General features: G+C 38.8%; 2 protein-coding genes across 7 annotated transcripts; both read left to right on the top strand.

The window, feature by feature from the left end:
- Window positions 1-352: 352 nt before the first annotated feature.
- On the top strand, window positions 353-13,040 carry ca14 (carbonic anhydrase XIV). 6 transcript variants are annotated; one of them, XM_026185148.1, is made up of 13 exons: window positions 353-526; window positions 761-784; window positions 4,082-4,261; window positions 4,485-4,630; window positions 6,043-6,138; window positions 6,269-6,335; window positions 6,682-6,839; window positions 7,799-7,925; window positions 8,756-8,779; window positions 8,922-9,006; window positions 9,183-9,224; window positions 10,217-10,270; window positions 11,826-13,040. In XM_026185148.1, exons 1-13 carry the CDS (start codon window positions 457-459, stop codon window positions 11,935-11,937), a joined length of 1,185 nt encoding a protein of 394 aa, XP_026040933.1. In that variant the 5' UTR covers window positions 353-456; the 3' UTR covers window positions 11,938-13,040. The 6 variants fall into 6 exon arrangements, 5 of the variants coding, with proteins under 5 accessions (XP_026040933.1, XP_026040931.1, XP_026040928.1 ...); XR_003273859.1 differs by having other exon boundaries at window positions 391-526; window positions 10,217-10,917; window positions 11,826-11,888; XM_026185146.1 differs by having other exon boundaries at window positions 391-526; window positions 10,746-11,894.
- A 1,682-nt stretch (window positions 13,041-14,722) lies between these two features.
- Window positions 14,723-15,818, top strand: LOC113032140 (uncharacterized). The gene is made up of 2 exons (XM_026184825.1): window positions 14,723-14,869; window positions 15,064-15,818. Exons 1-2 carry the CDS (start codon window positions 14,750-14,752, stop codon window positions 15,652-15,654), a joined length of 711 nt encoding a protein of 236 aa, XP_026040610.1. The 5' UTR covers window positions 14,723-14,749; the 3' UTR covers window positions 15,655-15,818.
- Window positions 15,819-16,532: the final 714 nt, after the last annotated feature.

The following is a 16,532-nucleotide window of genomic DNA, read 5'->3' as shown; positions in this document are numbered from 1 at the left end:
AGAAGTTCTTCCTACCAAAAAAACTTATGTTTAAAACAGCAGACATCTTTTTTTCCTTCACATATTTCCATTTCTCCTCTTCCCTAATCAGTTAGGTCTTTCATTCTTTTATTTTTAACCCAATTTCCTCCATCCTGTCTTTTTGTCTTTTTCCGCCTCCAACTCTGAATGAATTCTCACTAACTGATCCCTAAACCGGGCCTTGTCTCGCCCCTGATTTTCTCGTTTTGTCTTCTTTCATACTTTCTGTTCATCTCTCTCTTGCTGAGACCAGTGCACTGTGTGCCTGAGTGGATTCAGCATGTGACATCAACACTCTGGCTGTTAAACAGAGCTGTGGCAGGTGGGATTGCTGGAGCCCGTCACTTTCTCTCCTCTCTTTCTCACTCTCTCTCTTGCTCGTTCCTCATCTCTCAGTCTGCTCTTATTCACTGTGTATGGGCAAAGCGGGATAACATGGACACTTTGGGTCTTTTTATGCTGCTAATACTTCTGTTTTTCCAGTGGATGCCTGCCCTTGCTGCTGGTAAGGTGAAAATTAACATAATAACGGGCATCATGTGAGATTTTTGGCTTTGATTCTGGTATTTGATGGTTTGGGTTTTCCAGTTTGAGCCTTAGTAGAAGAAAAGTAGTAATTTCCTGATCTATCTTTTATCCTCTGCCTTTTCTTTTTTCAAAGTGAATTTTTAAATTTGGTTTAACCAAAACAGAAATTTCAGGAATTTTTTCTCTTTTGTTTGTTTTTATTTTTTTTCAGAGGAAATCACCTGGACTTACTCTGGTAAGTTCAAGTTCCCAATGTAGCTCATTAAAAAACAGATTATTTTATTGAGTGATAGTTAGCACAACATTGTCTAGATTTATGGTTAGAGTATGTTAGATATCTGGGGCAATTGTTTGTTTGTTTGTTTTTTGTTGTTTTTTTAGCACTTTAAAAATAAGGAGCAAAGTCCTGAAGTCAATTTTGTAATGACCTGAAAACAAATAGAGACATTTCGTACAGTTTAATGTGTAATCCATTACGCAATCTAATCTGATGACATCAAAGACTTGCACAAGTTTTGCATGAAACAACTAAGCAGGGTTTTCACCTGCTTGGCTGCACATGTTAAATCTGGATCTCTAAAATGTTAAAATTCTGGTAAAAGCTTCTGTAACTGGGGTAGGATTTAGGTCTTCCCCTCCCATATCTTCCACCCTTTCTCCCTCTGTTTTTCCCCTTCTCTGTATTAGTTACAGTTCAGCAAACTGGCATGAGGGCAGCAGCCACACAGAGATGATGAAGGGGTGGGTGGAGGCCGGTTGAAAGGAAGAAAGCTAGAAAAAGCCTGAGAGAGAGGCTGACTGGGAGAGAGGCAGGTGCACGAAGATGAGTGTGTTGGACAGAGCAAGGGAGATGGGACGGAATGAAGCTAAAGCAAAGCAAATCGCACAGTGTATTGTTGCAGCGCACAATATCCTATGTGTTTATTGTGTTGTTGAGGCACACTGGCTGCCTATGCTGCAGACAAAGACATTGTGGGAATGAATGGGGTGCACAGATTAGCACCCTTTGCATGTATTCAGGAGAGCAGCACTGATATACAGTACATGCAGAATACACAGCAAACTTTAGAGTCTGTACCAGGAGGCAGATAGTGTATATACATGTGTGTCTAGGTCTTATTATACTGGATATAGAGGCAGACGACTGTAAGATTGTGTTGCAGTACATACGGTGTGTTTACTAATGCAGAAAATCCGTTTTTATTAAGCACAAGGTTGTGAAGTGGAGAATCACTTGATGTCAGAGATTTGTCTTCACAGGAGTTTAGAGACAATTAAGGGAAAGTCGGTGATCTCCTCATCACCCTCTCAATGTGTCTTTGTTTTTAGCTGCATTCAGGCCGGTTGTAGCATGCTTTGAGAGGTAGGGTGGGTGCATGGGGGTCATAATTTTCGCCTCCAGTCACCATGGAGACCTCCATGACAACCAGTTAGGGGGCTGCAAGACTTTGAAGTTCTTTGCTGTGAAGAGTAGCTAGTGAGGGGCAGTGGGCATTTGGCAGATTAGAGAGGGCAAGGTGGGGGTTACATGGAGACATGGAGAAAGCAGTGGGAGTGGACATGTGGTATGCGTTTACATAATTAATGTCAAGTCCCCTCCTCAATTCCTCAATTTCTGTGTGTTTGAGTGTAAACAAAGCCTTCTGAATTTACTGTGTCTATGCAGAGGAAGTGTTGGTTTTGCAGAGGTATAATGTGCTTTTAAACACAGAATCAGTGAACCTACAGCTGCAAATAACATGACAGACCTTGCATTTTTGTGTGTAAAAGGTGTCAGTGGTGTGCCTGTTTTCTAAAGCATTCCTCGCTTTGCAATTGAAATTCAGGTTCTTTGACTCACATGTCGCTCTTTCTCTTTCCTCTTTTCTAAGTTTCTTTTATCGTGCAATAGAATAGACCAGTCTCTTTTTAATTCAGTGAACCCAGGCCTCAACTACCCTCCTCTCCCTCAGTTTCTTTCTCAGCGTATCTCTGTCCATCTTTCCATTAAATTCTTTAAAAATAATTAATCTTAATACTCTTTAATCTTTTATACATTAACAGATATTACATATTAGATATTATGTGAGCAGGGGACCAACATTTCATAGTAATTTCCTATGGAAGCCAGCAAAAATATCTGAATCTTGTACAGGTTATTATATACTTTGTTTTTCATGCTCATCAGGTTATAATTATATAAAATACTGACACTGTCATTCAATAATCAAGTCAGTAATTATCAGTGCCACAACAATGGTTTTTCCAGAATTTACCATCATCTGCGTTAACCATCCAAAATTAAGCATCACATTTTATAAAAAAAAGAAGAAGCAATTTTAATGGGTTTTTTTTTACATAGCTGTAGGAATTTACTCATAGTACAAATATAGTATTTATGTTTTTTAAAAAGCACTGTATTTTATGAAAAAATGGACTCTCATCAACAATCATAATGCACTTTGTTAAATTAGAAGTAATTTTATAATCTTATCTATCATTGCACATCTATTGTACATGGTTTATTTGTTTATTTATGTTTTGTGTCTCTTTGACCACAGATATCTGCATTAACTAGCTGTTTAGTAGCAAATATCATCAACACATATCATTAGTAATCAGAAAACACATATTACTGCTTTTGTGTTTTTTAATGTTGATATTTTAAATCTACTAAGTAATAAACAGAGTAGCCCCTCAGTAACCTTTGTATTAATATGTTTTGATCAATTTGAGCCTTACGAGGCACCAGCATCACTAGAATAACATTATTTATGCTACAAGAACCAACACTAACACTAAGAAACACACACAAAGCAAAGGTCTAAGAGTCCAAAAAACTAAAAACAAGTCTTTCCAACTCCTCACTCATTCCTCATTCAATATGCGATCATGCCCATACTGATTTATGAGGAGTCTGACAAGTAAGAGCCCAACATGGTTAATGTGGTCATGCAAAATATGAAAAAAGACACTGCGCTACTATTATTTGTGTTAATTAAACAATTACGTAATGTTAAACGAGTGACAAATAAATATATTAGGACAAATAAATATTACCAGACATTCAAAGTTGGGTTAGAATATATCCCCTCAGGTGACAACCAACGTTGATTAAGCAGTTGATCCACTGCTCTGGTTAATAAAAATTAATGCGGTGCTGATTTCTTTGATTCATTGCTTAGATCCATTTCCCTGCATGTTTGTATTTTTTCCAGCCTTTTTTTTAAAAAAAAAAATGTGTTTGACAGTAGAGTTAATTCAATACAGTAGAAATAGAAATGTTTCTCTGAACAAACAGTTTTCAGTTATTTAGACTGTTTTAACAAAACTGGTTCAGGATTGTCCTGCACTGTCAGCAGTGGTGGCTTTTATCAAAGGCACATAAATATTTGGATGTGTGCATGTTTTTGCCACGAGCCTGTGAACCTAAAGAGCACATAGAGGAATAATTGTTCTGCATAATTAGAGATACATCAATAGAAGCTTTTCACTGAGCCAGTGAGCTGTGTGATTGAATGACATCAGTGTAACGGTCTTTCCTCTGTCAAAGGCTTAGTCGGCCAGAGTGAGTGGTCAGAGTATTTCCCGGATTGTGGTGGTACCTCACAGTCTCCAGTTGATGTGATGACCACGCAGGCTAAATACGACCCCAGTTTGATCCCTGTGACTCCGCTGGGCTACAGCCAGCACGGCAACCAACCCTTCACTATGTACAATAACGGACACACAGGTAACTTTGGCAGCCAGCTCATTTCCCGTTCCAGTTTTACGGTCTGCCTGTTTATACTGGAGTCAGATGTGGTCAGCAAACTTTTATAGCTCATTAATTACTTTAGGAGATTAATAAGAGATGACTTGCAACTTTCCATTTTTATATCCACTTTTAAAATTGTAGATTCTCATTATACACTTTCCTAGAAACAAGTCACCAGTGTTGTTTATTTCTCCATCAGTGGTGATTGAACTGCCAGAATGGATGGGACTCGGGGGGCTGCCGTGGTTCTTTACAGCCATACAAATGCACCTCCACTGGGGCAATGACGGCCCAAGTCCCGGAGGCAGTGAACACACCATTAACGGACTGAGTGCAGATGCAGAGGTACATTTAAACACATCTGACTGTTAACTACCAGTAACCACACACATACAGTTAAAGTAAATATGAAACTCACCCACAATACATGATGCGTCACTTAACATAGCATGGACTAAACAGATTTGTAATATAAAAATTAATAATAATAAATAAATGAATAAATAAACAACAAGGACCAGTATAAAGATGTTTATTCATTCATTTATAAATATAAAGACAAATATTTTTATAAATATAAAAGTTTTTTTCAGCTGATTTAACATGTATGTAAGACACACTTGTGTAAAAAGGTTTTCTTGGAATCTGCCATTACATGTGTGACATACACAATTAAGCAATGTGCATGTCACACCAAATTCTGTGGCAGCATGACGGCAGGCAGATTTCTTGGTTACAAATATGTGACTACACACAATATGTATCAACAATTACAGCAGTAAATGTGTGAATTTGCAGATGGAAATAGTCACAAAGAAATTCATCGCTTCCTCTCGCGTGCATAAAACTATGTAAAACGGCTGTGCTACAACTATTACTTTTTAATTAAGTAATAGTCAAAAAGACAGACAAAGATTGATAGAAAAACACTTTGAGAATTAGCAGTCAATTCAGTTATTTTTCTATCAAAAGTGAAAAAAACCCAACTCTCTTTTTAAAAATGTATCTATTTATCTTTGGCACATGCAGTAAATGCAGTAAGCATTTAACTAAAAATTGACACAATTAAATGAGAGACTTTTTATATTCTCTGATAAACTATTTTTGATTGTGTTTTTCATTTTTTAGTGATGATTGAGATTATATAAATATTTGTTTAAATATAACATATTAATAACAAATATATAATATACCCTCCTATAAAGATAAATGTTATTTTAACAAATACAATTATTTATTTTTGGAATTGCATCGGTATATTTAAAGATCTTCTTATATTTTATATTTAAATCTTTGTGTCACTTTTTTGTTGATTTAATTTTGGTTTACTGTGATAATGAAACAGCCCACTGACGAGAAGCTAAGGGGGGAAATGACATCCAAGAAACATTTGTGTTGATTTAATGTTAATTAAAAAAAAAAAAACAGAATTTAAAAGAGGGAACGACACGAGTAGGTGACCGAATAAAATTTGGAAAGAGTGAACAAGGTAGAAGAAAGAAGGTAAAAGAGTGGAGTAAGGATGAAGGTGAGCTGAATATAGATACACCTTTAAGAAAAGGACAATTATCATTTTTTAAAAATGAACTTGGCATTTGGGCTTTTACAGCATAATGAGACATTTCAGTGCTTTTCAGGACTGAGTTTGCATCCAGCTTTTTCTGTCTGTCAGTTTTAAACCCAAGCCTCTCTTTGCCGCCTTCTTCCTTGTCAGAGTGAATTTTTAAAAATACTGCGTGTCCTCCTACTCCCTCCAGCTCCATGTGGTGCACTACAACTCTGAGCTCTACCCAAACATGTCTGCAGCGATGACCCAGAAAGACGGTTTGGCTGTTTTAGGAATTCTCATTGTGGTAATGAAACAATTTTGTCACACAGCAGCTATCCATATAATCATAAAAAAGTAAAAGGTGTAAATCTTACACTCATTAGCTGGAATATTTTTGAGCATTTTAGTGATCATTTAAGCCCGACTTTTCCCAGACAGGTGAGGAGACAAACCCGGCGTTTAACAACATCCTCAACTATCTGAGTCGCATCAGGCACGCAGGTAAGTCTTCTTCCACTTCCACTTTATTCCTAAAGCACTTTAAAACAAGAAAACAGCTAACCAAAGGGCTTTGCAAAAAATACGAGAACAAAAATAAAACAATAAATCAGCTATAAGTGAATACATAGGAGCTGAAGAACATTAGAAATAGTACAGGTGCATACAAAGGGTAAAAGTTTAAGAGAGAAACTCACACTGGGTCAAAGCCAAGGAGAAAAGGTGTGTTTTTAAAAACAGCGAGAGATGGAGCCTGCCTGGCCTCCAGCTATAGCTCATTCCACATTTTAGGAGCAAAAGCTGCAAAGGGTATTTACACATTTCTTCTTCTCCTTTCATCCATAATCAGACCAGAAAGCGTTCATCCCAGCCTTTGACGTGCAGTCTTTGCTTCCTGAGGATCTTGGGCGATACTATCGATACAACGGCTCCCTGACAACACCGCCGTGCCACCAGAGTGTTATCTGGACCCTTTTCCATAAAAGGGTTCAAATCTCAGTAGCCCAGGTCTGCACATCTAAAATCTCTAATCTCTAAACAGTGCAAAAAGAGAACAAACATGCCTCATTTTTTGCTCAGCTAGTTATGTTTTTCCTCACTAATATGAAACAGGTCGATTGAGCATATTGAGTACAACATTAATCCTATTTTTACTTTAAAATCAAAGTGAAATGTATTATTTTTTCATGGGGCGACCGTGGCTCAGGGGGTTGGGAAGCGTATCTGTAACCGGAAGGTCACCGGTTCGATCCCTGGGCTCTCTGTCCTGGTCGTTGTGTCCTTGGGCAAGACACTTTACCCTACCGCCTACTGGTGTTGGCCAGAGGGGCCGATGGCGCGATATGGCAGCCTCGCTTCTGTCAGTCTGCCCCAGAGCAGCTGTGGCTACAACTGTAGCTTGCCTCCACCAGTGTGTGAATGAATAGTGGCATTGTAAAGCGCTTTGGGTGCCTTGAAAAGCGCTATATAAAATCCAATCCATTATTTATTTATTTTTTTTTATCATGATAAATATATGTAAAAACATATCTCACAGAACTTATTATCCCTTTAAGATAACAAAACATTATCTTACCAACAACATATTTACCTGTTTAGACATGTTATGGCTTCCTGTGGATGTGACGAGTGCATCCTGCAGCTGTGCAATGCTCATTGGTTGTATCTGCCTCTGATGAGAACATCAACCCAGCATGTCCCAGGAAGACATATCAGCACTAAATACTGGCCGAGGAGCTGCCTGCATATGGTCCAGAAAATCCTGTCCTACTCCAGCAGTGTTATATTTTCTTTATTTGTAACAGAAAGTGTAAACTTGGAATGTTTTTGTGACTTTGACTTAACTTTCAGCACTACACTATAACTGACAGCTTTTATTCTACCAGAAGGATATAAACTTGCTTTCCGCGTGCAGTCTAGAACTCAGTGTAACTGCTCTTCTTCTCCTTTTTATCTCTCCACTCCAGCTGCTGAAGTTGGAGAAAATCCTTTACTCCAGTAAAGCTGAAGAACCAGACAGGATGCTGCTGCAGGACAACTACCGTGCAACACAGCCACTCAACCACAGAGTCATCTTCACCTCCTTTTCTGCAGGTCAGACAGAGTAACTACAACCAGATAATTAAAAGAGACATGAAATTCTCTCTTTCATGTTGCTGTGGTGCACAGGAAGTCACATATTTGCATATGAGCACTTAGAAAAATGGTACTTGGTTAGAATATTAGCAGAATATTCTTTTTAGCCTTTCAGACTGAAGAAATGCAGATTTGGGACAGGTCGCAGCCAGTCTGCTTTGAAGTGTTACCCCACTTTAGCCCTTCTACACTGAGTGATTGTAATGCCAATCTGCTGCTCGTGATACAAAGAACAATGAGTACAATAAAGTCAGTGGGTGACCATGTAGAGCAAAGCAAGCAATTAGTACAATGTATTTAAAGCGTGAAAAGTGAGGAGAAATGTGGGAATACTAATGATTGCCGGTGATTTTGTTTGAGAGACAATAACCTTAGGATGGCATGATTAAAGAGAAAAAGAGAGAGAATAAGGGGAAGTGATGGAAAAGGAAAAAGTGTTTCTTTGCAAGCTTATTGGAGAAAAGGATTTTTTAGAAACTGAACACTGTCTCCATTGTAATCGCAAGAGAAGAGGGAAGAGGAAAAAGAGACAGAGAGAGAAGTGAAAGAGAGAGACAGAGTGGCAGACAAAAACAAAGGAGAAAGAATTTGTGTAAAATGCTCATTGTAATGAGTGGCTGAACTGGAAAGCCTGTGATATCAGCACTCTTGAAAAGGCAGCAAGACTGAGTGGACATAACATTTCACAACACTACGAGTTGAACACCAGATACTGTCAAGATAAACCGATTGGTTGCTCCGTGTGAGACGAAAAATAACAAAATGATTATTTATTCTGTATTTTGTAGAATCGGGGAAGGAGCTCTCGTCTGGTAAGACTAGCAGTTATTTCCATGCATATCTTTGCTGTCACTTTTTGTAGAATTGCTTTTTTAATTCGCTGAATTGCTTTATTTCTGTATTTCTGTTCACTTTTTATTGCTTTCCTGTTTGTCTCTGTGGTCATCCCTGCAGGAGAAGTAACAGCCATAGTGATAGGAGTGATGTGTGGCTGTGTAGGCCTGGCGGTTATCGTTCGCTTCATCGTGAAGACAATACGGTAAAAGGTTTTTACTGCATTGCTTCGTGATTTCCATAGTCTCGTTGCTGTTTTTTCTTTCCACTCTTTCAAAAGCACATTGTGGTCTTTCTGTTTTTCTTTTTGGTTTCACTTTACTGTTTACCTGTAGAAACTTTGGGGGGGATCGCCTCACTCCAACTCCTTTCTCTTGGCAGATTTTTTAAACTCCTCCAATTTGAAGCAGTCGTGGTAAACAGGTGCTTTACCTGACCTGAATACTGACAGAGCTTTTGGATAGCACTGACTGTGTCGGGCGTCCTCAGCGCAGATCTTGGATCGGCTTATAGACATATTCATTCTGTTTTCGATCCCTGTGAATGAAAACAATGGTGATCTCATAGTAATCTACATATAAATCATTAATTACAGTATGCTGACAAGCAGACATAAATTAGAGTCCAACGAATACACTGGCATGGACAAAACTGTGGATATATTTTGATTTAGTTACAATATCAGATGGTTTTAACTTAAATATGATCATTTTTACCATTACCAGTGTTGGTTGGGCTGTAATAGAAATGTAAAGAAAGAAATGAAAAGATAAAATTAGCACTAAGATCAGTGCTGGGAATAATCCGATCCTTTGACCTCTGCTGCAATAACATGCCTATTTCATAATTCGCTGCCTTCTCTCATGATTACCACTGATTAATGAAAGTATGAGCTCTTCCCATGCCCGAGCGATTTAACTCTTTTCCCCTTGGATGCCTACTATGTGTAAACACTGTCTCTCTTTTTTGTGCTGAACAGTTTCTGTCATATTTGAGGGCTTTCTTCCAGGATGACTGGGTGTTTGTGTCGGCGGTGGTGGTGGTGGTGGTGGTGGTGGGGGGGGGGGGGGGGGGGTGTATATAAATAATATGCACTCAGGTGTCAAACCTCATCAACGATGGTACAGCGGAAGTCGTCAAATGTTGTCTTCATGGGGGAAAGAGCTAACATCTTCACTGCTTTCTTCAGCGCTTCTCAAAATGGATTATTAGATCCCTCGAGGAGTTTGGGAAACCATCAGCTTTCATTTTGTTAATCTGCTTTAAACTTTACATTAAAATCTCATCTCCGGTCCCTCAGACTAACGAGAGCACAGTGGGAAGAAAACACTTGCATACAGCCTCTTTGAAATGTTAACTCTCTGTTTTGTTCTTCTGTTCCTGTCATGTGATTCCATCTTTTGATCTTGTGACAGCTCTACCTCTAGCTGGGATGTCCTGCACAATAACCGGCCTGCTCCCATGCCAAGGTCACTGTTCAAAATTATGACCCCTGACCTCAAAACTTTAATTTCAACCTCTCAGACGTAGTTTATTCTTTTTTTAACCACCTATTCACAATAACTTATCCTCATGAGTTAGACATTCTTAGAGTACCTACTAAAGACTGTGAGACATTTTAACTTCCAAGAAAGCCTCCAGAGTACAGTTAGAATTTCTTAAACATCTGTCATTAGTAAGAAGAGTAGTCCTTAATCCTAAAGTTTTAGGTGTTAGAGTTCTGTCCTCTGTCTTCTAATGTACTCAGTGCTCACTGGATACATACGTGACTGTGTTGGACTGTCTCTTAAACTGTAAATTTACATGGGAAGGAATAATAATATCTGTCTCTACTGGCTAAAGTTTAGTTGATTTAAAGTGGCAACAGGAAACTTTTCATCATTCGCTGCTCTTGCGAATAGCTGATAGCTTTCCATTTTTAAATACTCTTGTGTTTTAAACCAGTGTAACAACGTGAGAACACAAGGATCCACTAGAGTCTGAATGGCACATCAAGGCTTTCTGGGGACACAACCTCTGATTTCTTCTAAATGCACTGACATTTCTGCACAGAAGCTATAAGGGGGCCGACTGTGCATGTTTTTCTAGGCTGGACCAGATTTTTCTCTGCATTACGGTAGGCTCCTTACCTTACGATATAAATCGCCATGAGGCAACTACTGTTGTGATCTGATACTTTATAAATAAACCTGAACTGAACTGAAATGCATTTTACTGAAAGGTGTTAATAGTATTTTGTCAGCCCCAGCAACCTGCTTCAGTAACCTGACACAGCTTCTGTGTTGGATTGCATTAGATCACATGTTTAATGTTTCCCAAACAGAGTAAAGCTGGAAGGAAATGAAAAAAAAAAGACAATACATTTTTATACCATAACTTTTCAACTCTATGAATGCGTTTTATAGTATTACATGGCAGTTGATATGACATGACCAACCTGAAAGACAGGATATATATCCACAGATTCTTAAAGCTTCTGTTACGACATCTGAATGAACTGCCAGGACATTTATATGAATGGGGGCTTGTTTACTCCACCTCTTTCCCTATGACAGCTGCAATAGGCTCCAGCTCCTTCCTGTGACCCTGAACTCAAGTGGAAAAAATGGATAAGGATAGAAGGATATTTATATACATTTAAAGCAAAATGTCATTAGTATATCCAAAATATGTGATGAAAAAAATGTACTCTTGCTGTACTGAAACATGACAGTGACACAGTAAATCCAGTGGGCATCCTTTGTTACATGTCCCCCTCTGCTAGTTTATTTTCTCTTGACTCTACTAATTTATCCCCTGCCCTCATAGGTTCCTAAAACACCCGTGTTTGATCATTTTTAGTTTTCTTTTTTTGTTTTTTAATCATATAATGGAGCCTTACCGGGGCTGAGCTGTATTTTTGGACAAGGAGCGACCTCTTCTGGATAAACTACACTGACATTTAAAAAAAAAAAAAACTGTCTGAGAAGTTTTGAAGTATGTGCGATTAATCGGTGGGGATAACTCTTCGCTTTGACGTTTCAGGACAAAGGATTCAGAGAAGGAAAAAGAGGAAAAACAAGACATGGCTATGAACTCGACTTCAGAAGCAGAAAAGAAAGAAGAGTCCTTGCTGTCACCTCAGAGTGTGCCCTAGCTCACAGCAACATCAAACACTGTCCCTCTCATCAGTGAGTTTATTGCTGATCCACATCTCCTCAGGGGAGAGGAAGCAACATGTTTTTACTTTATCATTTACAAAACGCTAAAAGAAGAAGGAGCAGCTTATGAAAAAAGCGAAGGGACTTGGACACAGGAGAAGCCACCTGCTGCCCGGACCATTTCTGTCTGGCGTATGACATTTCCTCAGTTTGCACAGGGAGCAGTTGGTGTAAATATGCAGTTTTGCTGGGGGGTTTTTCAGGTATGGCTCATGCATGGCTGGAATATATGACCGACTCATGTAAATACTTTGGGGGATAAACATTCTGTTGTTTTTATCACAGTGGGGCGGTATTTTATCTGTTCACTTTGTTCTTTGAACTGTAAGCACACGTCACTTGGCACATTAATAATCCTAATTAAAATTATTTTATTTTTCACTAAAACCTAAGAATTGAAGAAAATTTGATAACAATGCACACGAGAGTTGAAGCAGGTTTTATTTGTATAAAATACACGATATCGGAACATTTCTGGCTCTGAACTGAAATCAGCAGATTTTGTTGTAAATCAGTTTTATTTATGTGCATTTAGTTATTCCATCGAGGGTTTGGGTGCTATACGTCCTCTTTATGTGTTTGTTTTCAGCTAACTTGTCAACATGGACACCACATTAAAACACCTGAATGTCAAACTTGCCGATTCTTGATTACATATGACCGCGTGTTAATATCTGGCTCACAAAGTGGTTTTGCATGATTGCATGTGATCAAGTAAGAAGTGTTGAGAGCTGTGGAAGTTTGAGGATGCTGCTTGACATAAAGTTTTCCCTATTCATTCACCTTAACCCTAACCATAAAAAGTGAATTCCTAACCCAAAATATCATGGCCATTGTGTGTCTTATCTGAAATCATGAGATGGAGCAGTGGGCCAGGACAAAACTGTTCATGATGCAGCAGAGCCACGTGTCATATTCATGTCATACAACCTGACAGCTGCGAGGCAAGGCTGTCTAATTTTGTTTCCTCTGCCTTTCCTACTTGAGGTGGAGGGTGCTTTCACATCTGCAGAGAAAAAATAAAAAGACTGAAGAGGCACTTTTGATATTTGATACCGAAATGTAACAAACTTATTTAGGCATTTTTCTTAAATGAAGTAACATATCAGCAAAAAGAGTAACGTGTGTGTTCATGATGCAAAATACTACACCAGTAAAACACTTAAAGCTGGAGGTGTCTCTGGATTGTAGTGGTTAACATGGTTGCTTAGTAAGCAGAAGGACACTGTGTTGATTCCTGCTGGAGACACAAACCTGCTTCCTGGGCCTTGTGTGTTAAACTCAAACATGCTGACGAGATCATGATGAGGGTGCAATCCAACGGAGCTTTATTATGAAAGCATACCGTACACGTGACCAGCTGCACATGACATAGATCATTCCTGAAGACTGCAGTGACAACATATGACACCTATGATTTGTTTAAGAGTCATGACTGATACCAGGACTGATACTGGTAGTACCAGTAAATTAGAGGAGATTATGGTCCCCATGTTTTCACTATGGCCTGCTCTCTTTGTGGAACCACAGCAAAATCAGCTGAAAAGACCTTCTTAGCTTTATGTGTATTAATCAGATTTGAATGAACATAAACGTGTGTTTAATGTCACAGTTGTTTTGTGCTCTGGAGGCCTGAAGATTAGATCACAACTCAGATGAAAGCGAGAAAAGACAATGAGGAAGTTTGGTTACACTTCACTTACGAAAGCGAAGCCATTCAAACATCTTCTGATCTCATTAACCCCTTTTCTTTATTTGATGTTAAATTTCATGGATTTAATATAAAAATATAAATTATTTATTTCAATCACATATACAGTGGCTTGCAAAAGTATTCGGCCCCCTTGAACTTTTCCAAATTTTGTCACATTACAGCCACAAACATGAATCAATTTTAATGGAATTCCACGTGAAAGACCAACACAAAGTGTTGTACATGTGAGAAGTGGAACGAAAAACATACATGATTCCAAAACATTTTTTACAAATAAATAACTGAAAAGTGGGGTGTGCGTAATTATTCAGCTGGAGCTGTTTTGCAAAGAAGAATGGGCAAGGATTTCAGTCTCTAGATGTGTAAAGCTGGTAGAGACATACCCCAAAAGACTGGCAGCTGTGGTTGAAGCAAAGGTGGTTCTACAAAGTATTGACTGAGGGGGCTGAATAATTACGCACACCCCACTTTCCAGTTATTTATTTGTAAAAAATGTTTGGAATCATGTATGATTTTCGTTCCACTTCTCACGTGTACACCACTTTGTATTGGTCTTTCACGTGGAATTACAATCAAATTTATTCATGTTTGTGGCTGTAATGTGACAAAATGAGGAAACGTTCAAGGGGGCAGAATACTTTTTGCAAGCCACTGTATATGAGATATGATTTCTTCATTTGTAACATATTCTGACTTTTGATGACATCTCAAGCAATTTTAAGTATTCCTGTGTTTCAATCTTAACTATAATTTACGCTGACTATGATGTCAGCTGATTTATAATTGAAAAGTCACGTCTGCAGGAACATAGGCTAGGCTATCAAAACAGAGACAGTGATGTATCGGTTGAAACATGATAATAATCTGCATAATTAAACTAACGTGTTACAAAAAGCAGCCCTTCAATGCAGCAGACTCAGACAGCGAGTAGCCAAAATAGCTCACTGGACCTTTAGTATTTATAGCAGTCACTGGATCACCTTCCTCTCCACAATCACTGCTCTGAAGCATAGCCATGTGGTCGGCCTTATGTAATGCACAAGTTCTGGCCACTCCTACTCCTACGGCACAGAGAACTGAAAGACAGCGCAGTCGTCTCACATCTGGAGCTCTTTCACTTCTATATCTCACAGAAGAACCAGCAGCTGGCAAAGGTAGGAAGTTGTCTCAAATAAGCAGCGGTTTTCTACTTCTGCTCCCGTTTTCATGTTTTAAAAACTGCACAGACAGTCAGCTGTGGCTCTGTCGCTAATTCAGCTGCTTTTTATGTACTGTTCAGCGAAAAGCTGTAACGTGTTTGTTCACGACTTCTTTATAGCTGCTTGATAACTCTTCTCGCTCTCTGCAGGACCGCTGGGTAATGGCTGCTCCCAGGACTTACCTCTCGCTTGCCGTCTGTCTTTTTCTGGGACATCAAACTGTTGCCATAAGCGATGCTCCCTGCCAGCTCTCCACTTGGAAAAAAGGCTTCAAAACCTTCATGGATCGCCACGTTCGCAATGGAACTCCTACGACCCTTGATCAAAATGAGTGGTTTAGTTACATTAAGAATATCGGGGACTGTAGCAGACCCACACAGTCCTTCCTTGATCCAAAGGAACTGAAGAGGGTGAAGGCCGTCTGCTCAAAGAATGGAGGAAAGACGTACAAGGATAACCTGTGCATCAGCCAGCAGCCTTTCACCTTTGTCACAGTGAGAAGTGTTAAGGACACCTGTGGTATCAAAAGTGTCCAAAAGGACACCAAACACCTGATCCTGGCCTGTGAAGTGTTGGACAACGAGTGTGTGCCGGTCCATTTTGAGGGAAACCCCACGAACCTGAAGCCTGATAACAATGCCAAAGCCTGCCAGGACCCCAGGATAAGCCATGCTCCCAGCTTAAAAACGACATGGCTCTGGTTGTTGTTTACTTTGTTATTCCTTATAAGCTTTTTTTAAATTGATTAATTAAATGTTATGGATTTGTTTTTGTTTTTTTATCTGAAGGCTTTTCAATTCAGTTCACATTTCAGTCATGAAATTTGATTTGGAGTTTCTGACTTCAAAGCAATATTAAAACAAACCAAAAAAGTCAAGTATTCAGTTATTTAAAGATGGATTTTTGTAACAAATGTTGCTACTTTTTTATGCATGTACTGCTCAGGTGAGTCTGTCTATGAGTTTGATTTGAATAATTTGATTGTGGACATGGCAGACATGGTGTGCAGGGTTTGAATAACAACAGTGGTCTCTTGAGACTGACTCAAAAATAAAATTATTGGTGCTAAATTATGAGCCCATGAAGAGTAAATTTAATAAAAATTCTCAAAAAGCAACTGCAGGAATTTTTCTTTCATCTTTCTCTGACACAAACTCAACGAATCGCCCCAATCCATCCACGTCTTTTATTTTAATCCACCAGTAGTTAGTGATTCATGTTTACAAATGAGGTAGATGACAACCATGTGAAGATTGTGTCTCTAGATTTGTCTTGTTTTAACTGATTTGCCTGCTAATTAGTCCACAAAAGCTACAGTGAAAGTGCAGCAATTAGACAGCAAACCCATTCAAGCTGCACAGAAGACTGATAATAACTATTGTTTGGGTGAGCTTTGTTTGGAGCAGCTGATATATTTATTATACATTCATAACAAGAAGTCTCGTCACACCAGTAGTTCAGTTTCAAAATTCAAGAAATTAATATTTGCTTTGTTCTTCCTTCCAGCAAATTAACCAAATGGGTTTGTCGTCTGTCAGTGATGAAAGTATCGGTACCTCACTGTGTGTACACTTATTGCATGCGATGCAAAAACCACAGGAAATATCAGACCATGAAG

Source organism: Astatotilapia calliptera, chromosome 11 (assembly GCF_900246225.1).
Source record: "Astatotilapia calliptera chromosome 11, fAstCal1.2, whole genome shotgun sequence".
NCBI classification, from domain to species: domain Eukaryota; kingdom Metazoa; phylum Chordata; class Actinopteri; order Cichliformes; family Cichlidae; genus Astatotilapia; species Astatotilapia calliptera.
Note: the sequence above shows the minus strand (reverse complement) of the source record. Positions and strands in the feature narration are given on the sequence as shown.